Source organism: Chamaea fasciata, unplaced genomic scaffold, assembly GCF_029207755.1.
Source record: "Chamaea fasciata isolate MVZ Bird 193981 ecotype frontalis unplaced genomic scaffold, bChaFas1.0.hap1 SCAF_9, whole genome shotgun sequence".
In the NCBI taxonomy this organism is placed as follows: Eukaryota; Metazoa; Chordata; class Aves; order Passeriformes; family Sylviidae; genus Chamaea; species Chamaea fasciata.
The window spans coordinates 19,619,296-19,632,621 of record NW_027094094.1 but is presented as its reverse complement, the minus strand read 5'-3'; the positions used below and the strand labels follow the sequence as shown (position 1 = coordinate 19,632,621).

The 13,326-nt window shown below is 40.3% G+C and overlaps 1 protein-coding gene across 2 annotated transcripts in view; it reads right to left on the bottom strand.

Moving 5' to 3' along the window:
* Nucleotides 1-12,944, bottom strand: part of TM9SF3 (transmembrane 9 superfamily member 3) — a 43,947-nt gene extending 31,003 nt beyond the window's left edge. The window contains exons 1-2 of one of the 2 annotated variants that reach the window (XM_066191339.1): nucleotides 12,841-12,944; nucleotides 4,599-4,794 (exon numbers count right to left, since the gene is read on the bottom strand). In XM_066191339.1, coding sequence (XP_066047436.1) covers nucleotides 4,599-4,794; nucleotides 12,841-12,918 — 274 coding nt within the window. In that variant the 5' untranslated portion in view covers nucleotides 12,919-12,944. Of the gene's footprint in view, nucleotides 1-4,598; nucleotides 4,795-12,495; nucleotides 12,605-12,840 lie in introns of those variants that run through there. The other variant, XM_066191338.1, reaches the window with a different exon arrangement.
* Between the last annotated feature and the right edge of the window lie 382 nt (nucleotides 12,945-13,326).

Sequence of the window (13,326 nt, the reverse complement as noted above, 5' to 3'; positions counted from 1 at the left end):
ACTCCATGGGCTTTCAGACTGAAGAATTTGCCACTTGATTGTTTGTTTTACCAACTGAAATGAGCTATTCTGCATATAATGCTTTAGTATATAAACAGTGAGGTTTGCTGCTGTTAAAAAAAAAAGACTTTGGAATATCATTTGAAGTGAAACGACTGCACTGACACAAGGCTGCAGATAGCAGCACGCCACAAAAAAAAACAGTCTTCACCCGTTCTTACAGATCTTATTGCCAGCATTCAGAATACCACAAGACATCACAGAGATAGTAGAATTAAGTCTGGATTAACTGTGTTACAAGTTGCTCCAGGGCACACACGCAAAACCCCAGCGGAATCATTAGAAACAATCTCATTCAATACTCGCCAAACACAAGCATGACATCACATACGGAACACGATGTCAGCCACACGGCACAGCACAGTTCCCCTCACCTCCCTTTAAAATAAGTGAAGGGAGACAAGTGCTCCTTTCTCCAGCCACTGACAGCTGAAGCTGTTGTTTAGTTACAGGACAGGGTTAGGTGGTCAAGCTTAAATCCAGTGTTAAATGATTAAATGAAAGAAGCTTAGAACAGCATTTGGGGGCTGGGGAACCCTATGTCTACTTCACTACAGCTTTACCAGGTCTAAGGTTTTGCATATTAGAGAATTCTTACCAAAGTTATGGCTGGATGTGAATGCAAAAGAAGAGGAAGTTAAAGGCAGGTTTCGTGGTGCCTCTGTATCAGGGATGTCAAAGAGGTAGTATTTGCTACGTAATAAAGCTTCAGCAATGTCAGTAGCACATTCAGGAAATTTTTTAAAAGCTTGGCTCATTAGAAAAGCAAGTGTGCTTAGCCAGATTTCAAATTTCCTATGAACAGTCAGATCAATGTGGTTTTATTCAAACATGAACCATATAAAACCCCACTATATCTGACAACACTAAATGTCATCCTTCTAGAGGTGTTGCAGAAGAAAGTTTAGGGGAAGGATTCTCCATTAGAAATATGGTCATTCAGTAACATTTCTGAAGAAGTACAAAACACAATTTTGTTAAAAAATCCTTTCCCTCTTTAAATCCATCTTCTCTAATGGCACTGTATGATAATATCAAAAATAACTTTTCAAACTGAAGTCGCTATGGTACCGATGTTCAAAACATTTAATAATTTACTATGTCTCAGGTGTAAGACAGGATGTCACTCAAATACCTGAGTAAAGAACTTGACATATTAATTAAAAAGCATTATTATCCTAGATTTAGCTTGACAAGATAATTAAGTCAACCAAAAACTTAGAAGTTATATTACAATATGAGTGTATGTTAATAATTCATTTCTTCCTTCACACAGATATCTATACAGATTTGAGACCTATGATATAAGAACAACATTGCCCATATAGGAACAGAAAGAAAATCCAGCTATTCTTGCAAGATTGCATGTATCCTTCCATATGCCACACTTAATACAAGAAACACTACTTCATGGAGACTCGGATACACTGTAGATTTACCCCACCAGTCACAACTACCAGAGTTCAAATGGAAACCTTCACTCTCAGAAGGGCATATTTCTGCAGAATCATAATTTTTTATTCTAGTTCAAAAAATACAGGCATTGCCGACTGATTCAACCACCAGTTTTACTTACACAGTTTAGTACTTCAGCTAATAACAGCTGTAGCCAAAACAATTTTTGAGTATGATGAACAACATGCAGCTTCATACTGCTACTGCTGTCCAGTCAAACAATGTTGAGAAGAGAATTATTTTTTATTGCAGAAGCTAATTTATTAGAACAACTCTATTTCTCTTTTACCCACTTCAGAGGATAAAAACCTAAAAGTATGAAGTTCAAATCTAATTTAATTTTGTAAACTCATGCAATACTCTTAAAGAGAAAGAAATGCCTGCAACTGTTAATCTTGCCATAATGCCAAACGCACATAAAGAAAAGCACAGATGCCTGTTAACTCAGAACTTAGATATGATTCACATATTCATGAAGAAAATCTGTGCAAGTTAATTACTTATTATCTTCATTATTTCAGCTGCAGATTTTAGATACTCAACACTCTTGCAAGCTGTATCTTTTACTTAAGAACACATGAATCTACAACCAAGCCTCTATCCGTCATCAAAGGAAAAGGGAGAACAAAAACCAACCAAAAAACCAAACCACCACAGAAACACCAATAGCCCTGTTTCAATTTAATTGCAGCAACTTCTGGAACACTGATGCAGATTTGAAGCCTATATCAATCACACTGAAATAAAACTTATCTATTACAAAAAAGAATTTCAATTTCATGGATACAGTCTAGTTACAATTACAAAAAAAAGTGAACAGCACTTTGGCAAAGAAAAAGGTCTACCATGAAAATGTCATTAAAACACTGAGCTACCATCACATTTCAACAACCAAAGTGGAAAAGAATTCTTTATATAAATGCTAAACTTTAAAGACTGGTCTAAGAATTCCAAATTTTACAACACATAAATTGGATATAAATTGCACTGGGCTTATGAGAGCTTTTAAGCCTCTAAAAAAGTGAATTTAGGCATTGCAATCCTCTGCTCTATTTCTTTACTTTTAAAACCTGTGTATCAAGGAATGATACAAATTTTACATAGTTGCATAGTAAATACTAATAATTACTGCTACAATTAATTTATACTTGTTATTCTGAAATGTGGAAAAATAGTATTTTAATACTTTTAACAGCAGATTAAGGATAGTAAAATAGAGTTGACTCCCATGAATTGATTCCATGAATTCAGACTTCATTCCATGGACCACTGCTAGAAATACTAAAACAGCTCCTGATGCAGAAGCTGCTGTACAACAGTTAACAGCAATGAGATTATTGTCTTCATCGTTTATGCAGAGGACACAGACTGCAAGAGAAAAAAACTAGAAGTGCACATGTACAGCTTCACACATCATGTACACGTACTTAGTAGTCAACCAGCTATCATGTACCATCTGCTTTACTGGGAACATCTGACCTGCAGCCACTTTGGTGGGAGCTCAATTCACTGCAGGTCCAATACGGATTATCAACCTACTAATTTTCAAGGTGTTAATAACAAGAATTAAATTTTAAACAATTCTGTATATTGGTTACATCGTAGCAGTAAACATCAACTCACAAACCTTCTAGTCTTTTCAATTTGGTGCTGCACCTAGGGAGCGCATTTGTCACAGGAATAAAAGAATCTCTTTGTAAAGTTGGGGTACTTAAAGGACGTAAAAATCACACATCAAACTGGCTGTACAAACAAACATTTACCATACTCTGGTATAAGAAGTTTTATTAATCTTCACCATTGTGTTGAATTGCTGCTGGTTGCCTTCACTGTTCTTTCCATTTTGTGTTTCTGAGGACACTCTATGAGGTTTGACAAGAAAACTGTTTCTGCAATATTGAGTAAAATTTTCTGCAGGCTACAAGTGTAACAAACCAGTAGTAGGACTGTTTCCCAGTGCTTGTACGGGTACTGTTTCTTTCTAAAAAGGAAAGATTCAACTCCAAACTCCTTTAGTGTGGCAATGCTATCCTCTATGCAAATTTAAAAACTATGAAGAATTTAAGATATTAACAAACTTTCTAAAAATCTTTTATTCAATTTATCATACTGCTAGCAAAAACATCATTAGGTCTTTATTTTGCAGATGTCCAGTTTGGATAAAACTTTTGCAGCTTACAGAAACTAAATCCCATCTGACTACAAATGCTCAGACAAGAGATACTACGCTTAAGTTCTCCAACCAGTTAAGCACCATTGATGCAATGAAGTGCAGTGTTCTGGAAAAAAAAAAAAGAAACATAGAAACATAAACTGAATTTAAATTAATAAATGTTAAAACTCAAGAGGCAAGAAGAATCTGTTATTATTTGAAGTTCTGCAACTACTAGCGACGGATATCTGAAAGGACACACTCAGAAATTATGCAACAGAAGACTCAGACCTTAACAGCAAGAAAGATATATTTGCAAAAGAAGTTAAATGTCTTTTCTGGAACAGTATGGCAAGATGGTGAGGACAGGAAACAACAGGAAAAAAAAAACCCAAACAGACCAGCTTCATCCTGCTCCATCTTTACTCACATATCAGTTAGAGACAGTACTACAAAGGTATTTGTCAAAGTTATTTTAAACTAGACAGTAATCAGAAGGATACAATCACCAACTTCGTGTTGAGGTAGAACTTTGAGATGTTAAACCCTTGCTACTCCCTTGCAATTGCAGTGAGTCTGCAAGTATTCATCATCACAGGAAAAAATTATATCTTCAGAACTGGTAATTCCAGAATATTAATTCTGGAATAATAACAACTAAACATTCATATGCAGAAAACTTAGTTTTACTTTGTAAAATTTTATCAGTTACTTCAGAAGCAGTACCTGCTGCAAGCATATTCCTTCAAGGGCACACAGATGGAAACACCACTGTAAACTCAAAAGCCAGTGGAAGTAACCTTGCAGGGTGTATCAAGCAACAATATAAAACACACTCAGTTGCTAGCAGGAAGAAAATTTCAGTTCTTCTCATTAAAAGATCAAATTTGAAGAGTTTGTGTATTTTTTAAATGCACTTTGAATCACTTACCTTTAAATTTGATGTCAAGACCACTAAATTCCAATTCAACTCCTTGAAGTGCTTCCCCTAGGGTTTCATGGTAATGGCTGATGCTTTTTTTTGATCCCACACAGAAAGGGAGAGAGAAGTATTTGTATGTTTCTTGGCGATTGTGGTAGGGTCCTACAGTATTCATCCATAGAACAACTTCCTCTTTATCTTGGTACTGAAAGATAAAGTTATTGAGTTAGATGAGAAGCCCAGCAGAATAAAAATGTTCAAGAAGCTCTCATTCATGTAAACTAGCAGGGCAGGGTTGCTCAATCACGGGCAACAGTCACATTTAAAGACAGATGAGCATTTTTGTCTTTTGCATGACAGGGATTCTAGGATAAAGTTTCAGCCTGCTTTCGTAGAAAAGAAAAAGCCAAGTTGATCATGACAGGGATTCTAGGATAAAGTTTCAGCCTGCTTTCGTAGAAAAGAAAAAGCCAAGTTGATCATACAGTTTTTCTTAGAGCCCATCAGTGATGTATCAGACGAGGGGGATTTAAGAAAAACGTAGAAGATGCAGTGAGCAGAAGTGGAAAAAAGCAGAAGTCTTGAAAACAACTAAGCTTTTACTAATTTTGTAAAAGCACAGATCAGTTAAAAGCAAAACTCTGCTGATCTCAACTGAAAGAAAGGAAACACCAAATTAACATCTTGTTAAACAAGATATTAGCAAAGCAGTCAATCTACCCACACTGACAGATACTCTGTATTTTCCTAAAATGCAGCTCCCTTTCTTTTGGGTATAAATTGCATTCAAAATTCCCAGAAGAGCACAATGCCTCACAGGAAGCACTAAAATTAAACTGTTGCATACCTACAGTAGCCAAGAGCCAAAGTCATACAGAAGAACTGATGCATTTCCCACATTCCCATAGTGAAAAAACAGAACAGCAAGAAGTCTGGGGGTTGCCATGAGATTCTCTTTGGGAACACTCACTCTTCACTTTCCATAGCTACTGTTAGGAAAAGATACTCCTTGTCTAGGAGCCAGTAATTTTTTTCAAGCCCTTATTACTTCTGAACAACAAAAAAAGTACTTAAAGTCATTAATCTATCAGTATTCAAATACTGGATGAATTCAGGAAAATTAAATTATCTGAAATAATAATTTGCATTATATCTGTATGCATCTGGATGAGGTATCAGATTTGCCGACTATTACACAAAGTCTCTCATGCAACACAACTTCTTCACCTGTAATTTCAACAGAATAAGAGGGACAAGCACAGAGATATAACTTCTAAGGCAGAAAAAAACACTACCTACAACTACATACACATTAAAGTAAAACACTATATAGGTCCTGAGGTTTTTTTAGGTACAGAGGTATAAAGTACGATTATAAGACCAAAACACAGACAGAACACCTTGGAGAAGAAAATAAAGTAAAATGTTAATTAGACATAACTATTATATAGTGCACAGCTGAAATACTGAAGTTCTGTATCTCCCTTTTTAACAAATGAACAGAGGTTCTTCAACTCCATTTATTCTGAACAACCATGGTCATACCAAGAGGTTAATGCAGAAATAATTAGGTATATGCAGAATGAAAAAAAATTATTCAGATGAAGTGTTTAAAAGTTAAACTCAAGCATTTAATCAAACATGCTTTGGAAAATAACCCCTTTAAACTAACACACCATCTCAATTAAAGGCTTATCTTTTTTGTTTACAAGGATGTACAAAGGTCATTCCAGCCTCTTATGTGAGTGATTTCCAAAAAGAAACTTAAAATACCTTTCTAATTTCATTCTGAGCTGCAGTAGAGACCTAACACTTATCAGTTTCACAAACCTGCCCCTTTGCAGAGCACACACTTCAGAGCATTTCTGACAGGCAAAGAATGTCAAAGAAGCATCAAATAAAAAGTAAACAAGAGAAAGCAAGAGAAAGTAGACATTCTTCCTCTCTGCCAGCAACCAGAAAGGTTATAGCAGTGCAGCACAGTTGTCCTAAGAAAGTTGGTAAAGAAAACAGAAAAAATGCAAAATCACAGTTCCAAGCCCCTCAGCTGCAGAAGCAGACACTGAAATCTGCACTTCAAATCTGCCTCTAGCTCTTGCCAAGGGAGCACGGGACAAGCTGGTCCGTCTCCTCCTAGCCTGTTATTTCTAACATGTCTTCTGTTTCTTCTGCAGAACATATTTCCAGTCCTTTCTCAAAATGGTCTTAACTTGTCAAGAGCCCACTTTAGCACTACTTGTACCAAACAGCTTACATGTGAGCTGACCTGTCTCTGTTCAACCTTCAGTAATAGAGTATGACAACATCCTTAGGTCTGTGAGTTCATCTTTGCCTGAATAAAGAAAGCACTGACCACTGCTTTTCTTAGCTGCTTGTTTCTGACATGCCTCATACCGAGCTGGGACCTCCACATTTTTGGAACTATACCAGAAGTGACAGGCAAGGCAGAAAACAACAGATTAAGAACATAATATGCAAAATCTTGCTATGTTTTCTGATCTACCAATGTAACTAAATAGTAATTACAACATCTGCAATAACAAATCTGGTCTTTGCTTGTCTCATATCTGCATGGGGCTTAGTCCTTCTTCAGGGCTTACAAGTTTTTCCCACAATGATTCCAAGATGCCATCAGCCTGCTCTAGAGAGAAAAGGGGCCACATCAAACAGATGCAAAGAATTCACTCTGCAATTATTGCTTCCTCCTTTATCACAACCACTCCAAAACAGCACGAGATAAATCTTTTCAGACCTGCTACATAAACAACCACAACATGTCAGTCAGCCCAGGCCACACCTCACTCCGTGCAGCCCTTAGGCAGAGACACCTGTCGTCCATCAGGTGCCCCCAGTGGCCTCCTCAAATGAAGAGCATTGTAGTAAGCAAAACCACTTAAGCACCTCCAGAGTGAATTTGTGGGTGGTGTCTAGCAGAAACTGAAGGACATTTTCTTCCCTCCACATTCGTTGGGTTTTGCTCATTGTCAATTATAAGAATGAGCTTTCACATTTAAATACGTTTCTCTGACATGACATACCTCATCCTGGCATTCTTAGCCTAGTGGTAGGGTAATTTGGTGGCAAGAACACAGGGCAATTTAAGAGTTCAAGCGTGGCGGTTTGAGGGTGGGTTTTCTGTCCAGTTTCTTTTTTTTCTGTTTCATTAGTGCCTTCATAATATCAAAACATCTACAACAACCCACCGTGCCAACACAAAGGAAAACTTACTTAGGCAAGACAAAGCACTAGAGCATCTTGTAGGAGACTGTACTCTCACCCCCTTATGAGGACTATTGGGTTTTGAGAAGGTTTACATATATCACACCTTTCAGCAAAAAGGTCATGCTATGAGAGAGAGAACATAAAGTAAGCCAAGATGAACATAGTAAATGACAAGAAAAAGAAGGTCAACAAATAAGATGCTGCAATCTGTACTCTGGTGTATCTCACCAAGCTCTTCTGGTTGTGGTTCACATGAAGGGATAATATACTGCATGTAGCTAAGAGATCCTAATTATATTCACAGACACAAGCATTTAACAATTTGGTTGCAGTGCCACAACTCACAGAGTTCAGTACTTCTACATGTGAGAGAAGGCTACAAAACACATTTTATTTATATTTCACTTACTGTAATTTATGAAAAAATGTCTGTAAGCTTTGCGTATTTTTCTGCACTAAGCTTAGTATCAGCTTAGTAATTTCTGTAACTATATGGAATATATAATGATATATTTATAGAGGCAGCCTGAAAAGTCTCAGCATCGACACAAGTAACCTACCATATAGCTGTTAAGCTAACGGAGACAAACCTTCAGAAACTTTTTTCTGTAATTGCCAACCAGATGATGGAGGACCAACCTCCTCCACCAGGTGTAGCTGCACCTCAAGTACAACTACATATCATCTACAACTCTCATCGCAGCTGAGGACATCTGCTCCAAAGCAGCACAATATTGGTCACGCTGCCTGTTCAGAGCACTGAGCAACAGAGATGTGCCCGTGCAAGCTAAAATCACATCCAACACATCTACAGTTCTTCCTTGCTGCTGGTGTTGATGGGTCCACTCTAGTTCCCTGCAGAACACTAAAGTGGCAGGAAGCTCGGGCAGTCTGACCTGGCCAGGAGTGGGTTTCTTCTATGAAACACAACTAATGAAAAATTGGGGGTGTGCACCACTTTGAGGCTTGATAAAAAGACAATTTCCATACATCTATACAGTTTAGAAACCGTTCAAGTATAGCAATACTGACACTACATTCAGTACAGCACATGCACATTTCTTTTCTGTTACCCAACAGGGCACTCATGGTGTAGAAAGCAACTACATTCTCTTTGCACAACTGTAGAAATTAGCATGCTAACCCCAAAACCAGACTATTTATTCTACAAAACAATTAAGGCTAGATCAAGTCAGCATACGAAAGGTTGCAGAAAAGGATGAGACTGTCAGGTTGCTGATATTCTTCTTTAAACCCAGAAAACACTTTACAAAAAAAAGACAGGAGACAAAAAGAGGATTACAACTGCCAAATCTCACGTGATGATTCAGCAAAATAAATTCAAATCAAGACTGTTTCTTTCAGATAATATGCAATCTTCCTCCTTTCTTTGAATAGAAGTCTGGACTGACACTCTCCATAATGCACATCTTTCAGGGGGAAAAAAGGACCAACATTATTTGTTACTGGCAAAGCAAAGATGTAGAAACAGGACAAGAAATACAGGAGGCAGCAAGCAAGACTCACCTGGCGAGTAATATCCCAGGCTTGTACTCCTCAGTATCTTACAGATATTCTGTCTATTGAGCACTGTGACAATACTCAGTGTTTGCAGCTCACACCCACACCCTATAAAACTGTGGATGTCAGCCTCATGCTCTCCTTGGGACAAAGCAGGTCTATTTCTAGTAACATTTCTTTATTTCTCTCTGAATTTTAGGCCTCACCAAGATATGTCTAGAACTGCACTGGTGGCACAGGCTGAACTACTGTACGTGCAGTACTTTTACTGTGACACTTCCTAGATGCACGAGATTGCTCAGGCACACCACGTCCTGCTTCCATGACATTTATTTCACCTCTTCAAAATGGAAACACAACTTCAAAGAGGAATCAGGCAGCTCATCTGCGCACAGCTTCACATGCAAATAAGTATTTTACATGAACTGAAATGTTTTCCACTGTGTTTCTCTAACTGACTATTTTCAGATACTATACAAAGTTCCTAATTTTATACACTGATTTTAAATAAGCCTTACATGCTCAGGGTTTTAATGTACTTCATCGGGGTATAAGTCAAACAAAAATGCTTTTCTCAACCATATTAAATTAGGAATTTTGCTACACAATATAGGATGGCTTTTGTTTATTTTTCAATGTTTTTCATGTATTTCTATTTTTGCAGACCACAGACAATTAAACTGAAGCAACATTAAAATTAAAATGCTACCTACTCTCTAGACCATCCTTCTGCAAGAAAAACCACAGGATATTTCAGAATGTTTTATGGTTTGTCTATTTCATCATCAATTCCAACAAATCTAGCAACAGAAGATGTGAAAGCAGAGGCCAGGCAGGAGCCCCCCTGCCCTGTCTCCGCAGGGCCAGTACACATTGCGATAAGGCCACCAGTGCCCCATTGATACTATCGTTTCCACAAATAAAAGGACAACTGTCAAAAAATGTTACAATTGTTATAATACAGGCAATGAACAAGTACATGACATGCTCTGAAGCGTGAAAGTAAGTTAAAGAATCACCAGACAAGTTTTCAGTTAGTTCCTGATAAACTGTTCTGTTGTGGTCTGAAGTTATGCTGCTGTACTGTCTTTAGAAAATGGAGATTTTAAATGATGGGTCAAAAATCTCTCTTTACTTACTGTTCATTTTAAATACCCACGTCATAATCTTATAATTGTATTTACACTACTTTTCATCCAAAGAAAGGCAGATGTGATTTTTAGAGACTAATTCAAATTTAAGATAAAGGATATAGCTGTTGATTCAATGACACTATCCATACCTAACATCTCCAGAAACAATTGCACAGACCTAGAGCTTCATGCACAGTCCTCACAATTACCTTTTATACTATTTGCTTAGAAGTCCACAATTATAAAATAAAGGACATATATAATACATATTACAGCACACACTGCTTACAATTCCATGTTATAGCAGCATTAAAAGCTTGAAACAGCACTTCTGTATGTCCAACATGCCGAGCCCTGGTAAGAGCCTGTACAGCTGTGTCAGGGTGCACCAGCACACCTTCTCAGGGAGCTGCACACTGAGGAAATGGAAGAATAAGGATGTGTATTCCTACCAACAGGTCTCGAGTTTTAAAGTCAGTGAAAATTTGGTTTGAGATTACCAAAACCTAAATTTCCCTTCCCTTTCTCCAAAAGTGAGCAGAGCCTTCAAAATATAGTAAAGCACTTTGATTATAAGAAAATTAATCTTCCAACTGCAGTCATGTTTAAAACTGAAATTCATTAAAATGCAGTATGTAAGGAGTATTTCCTTCAGGTTCTTTACCTTAAAATCAGTAAACTACTACAAAACCCTGGTCACGTTTCATTCATGCTATTAATGCTTCCACTCCAACCTCCCACACAAGATTAAAATATCAAAATACCCAAGCAAGGAGGCAGCTTTCCAAAAAAAGGGTAACTGTCTTTCTACACCGACTATTCCTAACCTATCACATAACGCATCCAGTTAATAAACGGGACACTATGTGAACAAGAATGCTAAACCAAAATAGACTGATAATCTCTCAGAGCTGAATAGCTTAGATGAAAAAATGACAAGCCTTCAAAAGGAACTTGTGATTTCCATGGGTAATTGCTTAAGTTATCATTCAGAAGACCAAAAAAACATCAGAGATCACTTTTGAAGGGAGAGCTCAAACCCAAATAAATTCAGTGATGGCTTTATATTTTTTCCCTAGAAGATTACCAATATAAATTTAATAATGAATAATCCTTCAAGTCAACCAGCCCTTAAAATAAACACAGTGCTATGCTGAAAACCATCTCACCTCAGCAGAAGCTTCACTCTAAAGCATAGGTTCAGCAACAAAACTGGGACCTAAACTAGTTCAAAGAATATCTTTTCCTTGAAAGTACTGAATATTAGATTAACTTTTCTGTCATTAACTGCAGCACCAATAAATCCATTTTCCTTTCAAAAAATAAATACAATTCTAATCAGTTTTAAAGTCCTCAAAAATGCACGGAATAAGGCAACTAATTACCTACCACTCGTACAAAAACTATCAATACTATTTATCTGTTCTATTAAGAACACTTGGTAGGCTCTACCACACCTCACCTTGAGAAAACTATGTTAAGAAACTCAGCGAGTGTTTACCAGCCAGGCTGCTCAAGAGCAAAAGAAGTCCTGACAGTCACACAGACCCAGTGTTTAATCACAGCCACATTCTAACCCACTCCACTTGACAGAAACAAAGAAAGTTTTCAGGAGGAAAGTTTCGTTCCAAAATCACATCTCAGCTTATCACACAAACTTCCACTTTCTCACACTGACATCCACGGGAAACAACACTCCGATGTAAAATCAGAAACCGACGAAGCACAGGCATTTTTTTCCTAGAGATTCCTTTTGGGCAGTATTGCGAGCACTTCAGAGAAACAATTCTCACGCCAATGCGTGAGCGCTCAAACCAGCGGTATTTTACACACCCATTTTTCCTGCGGGTCGGTGGCGGAGTCCCCGTCCTGCTCTCACTCCCAGCCCATTCCCACGCCATCCCTGCCCCTTCCCGAGGGGAGCTGTCAGAGCCGCGCTCCGGCTCGGACCTGTGCTCCGGAGCGAGAGCAAACACCCTCCCGGCGAGGAGGGCAGAGCAAACAGCGCTCTCCAAACAAAGCACGCGTACCTGCCGGGCCGTTTATCTGCTCCAGGAAAAGGTGGGACACCCCGCCCGGCCGCACAAGGATGTGCAAACCGGATCGGGGCACCGGCGGCCCTGCCCCGAGCGCCCCGGCGTCCCCCTCACGCCGAGGCAGAGCGCGGGGCCCGGCTCCGGCCCGCGCGGCCACGACAGCCCGAGCGGCGGAGCGGGGCGGAGGGAGCCCCGCGGGGCGGCGGCCGCCCGCTCCCCCCGAGGCCGCGGCCCGTGGCTCCCCGTCCCTCCCGCCCACCGAGCCGCGATCCCGGCGCCGCGGCGGCACGGGGGCCGCGGCCCGAGCGCCGCTCCCGGGGAAGCCGGGCGCCGCCTCACCGTGTGCTCGTGCTCGTCGGCGCGGGCGCGCAGCGGCAGGAGCGGCAGGAGCAGCAGCAGCAGCCCGGGCGCCGCCATCTCGGGCCTCGGCGTCCCCAGCAGGCCCCGCCGCGGCACCGGCCCGCGCCCGCCGCCGACGCCACTTCCGCCCCGCCCGCCACGTCACCCTCCCGCCCGCCGGAACCGCGGGGGCGCTACGGGAGCGCTACGGGAGCCCCGCGGGGCGGGCGGCGGCCAGGGGCGGCCCGGGGCGGGCACAGAGCGCGGGCGGGCGGGACGCGCAGTGCCCGCGGGCCCCGGGCACACCGCGGCCTGCCGGAGCGTGGGGGAGCGCCGTTCTCACGAGATGGAATTGTAATTGATATTTCGTTTCGCTCTCTATAATAATCTAAAGGTGTTTGGGAACAGCGGGCCGCAGGGCTGTGTACAAGTGCCCTCTGGAGCACAAGTCCTGGGGGCAACAGCTGAGGGAGTTGCGGTTGTGGA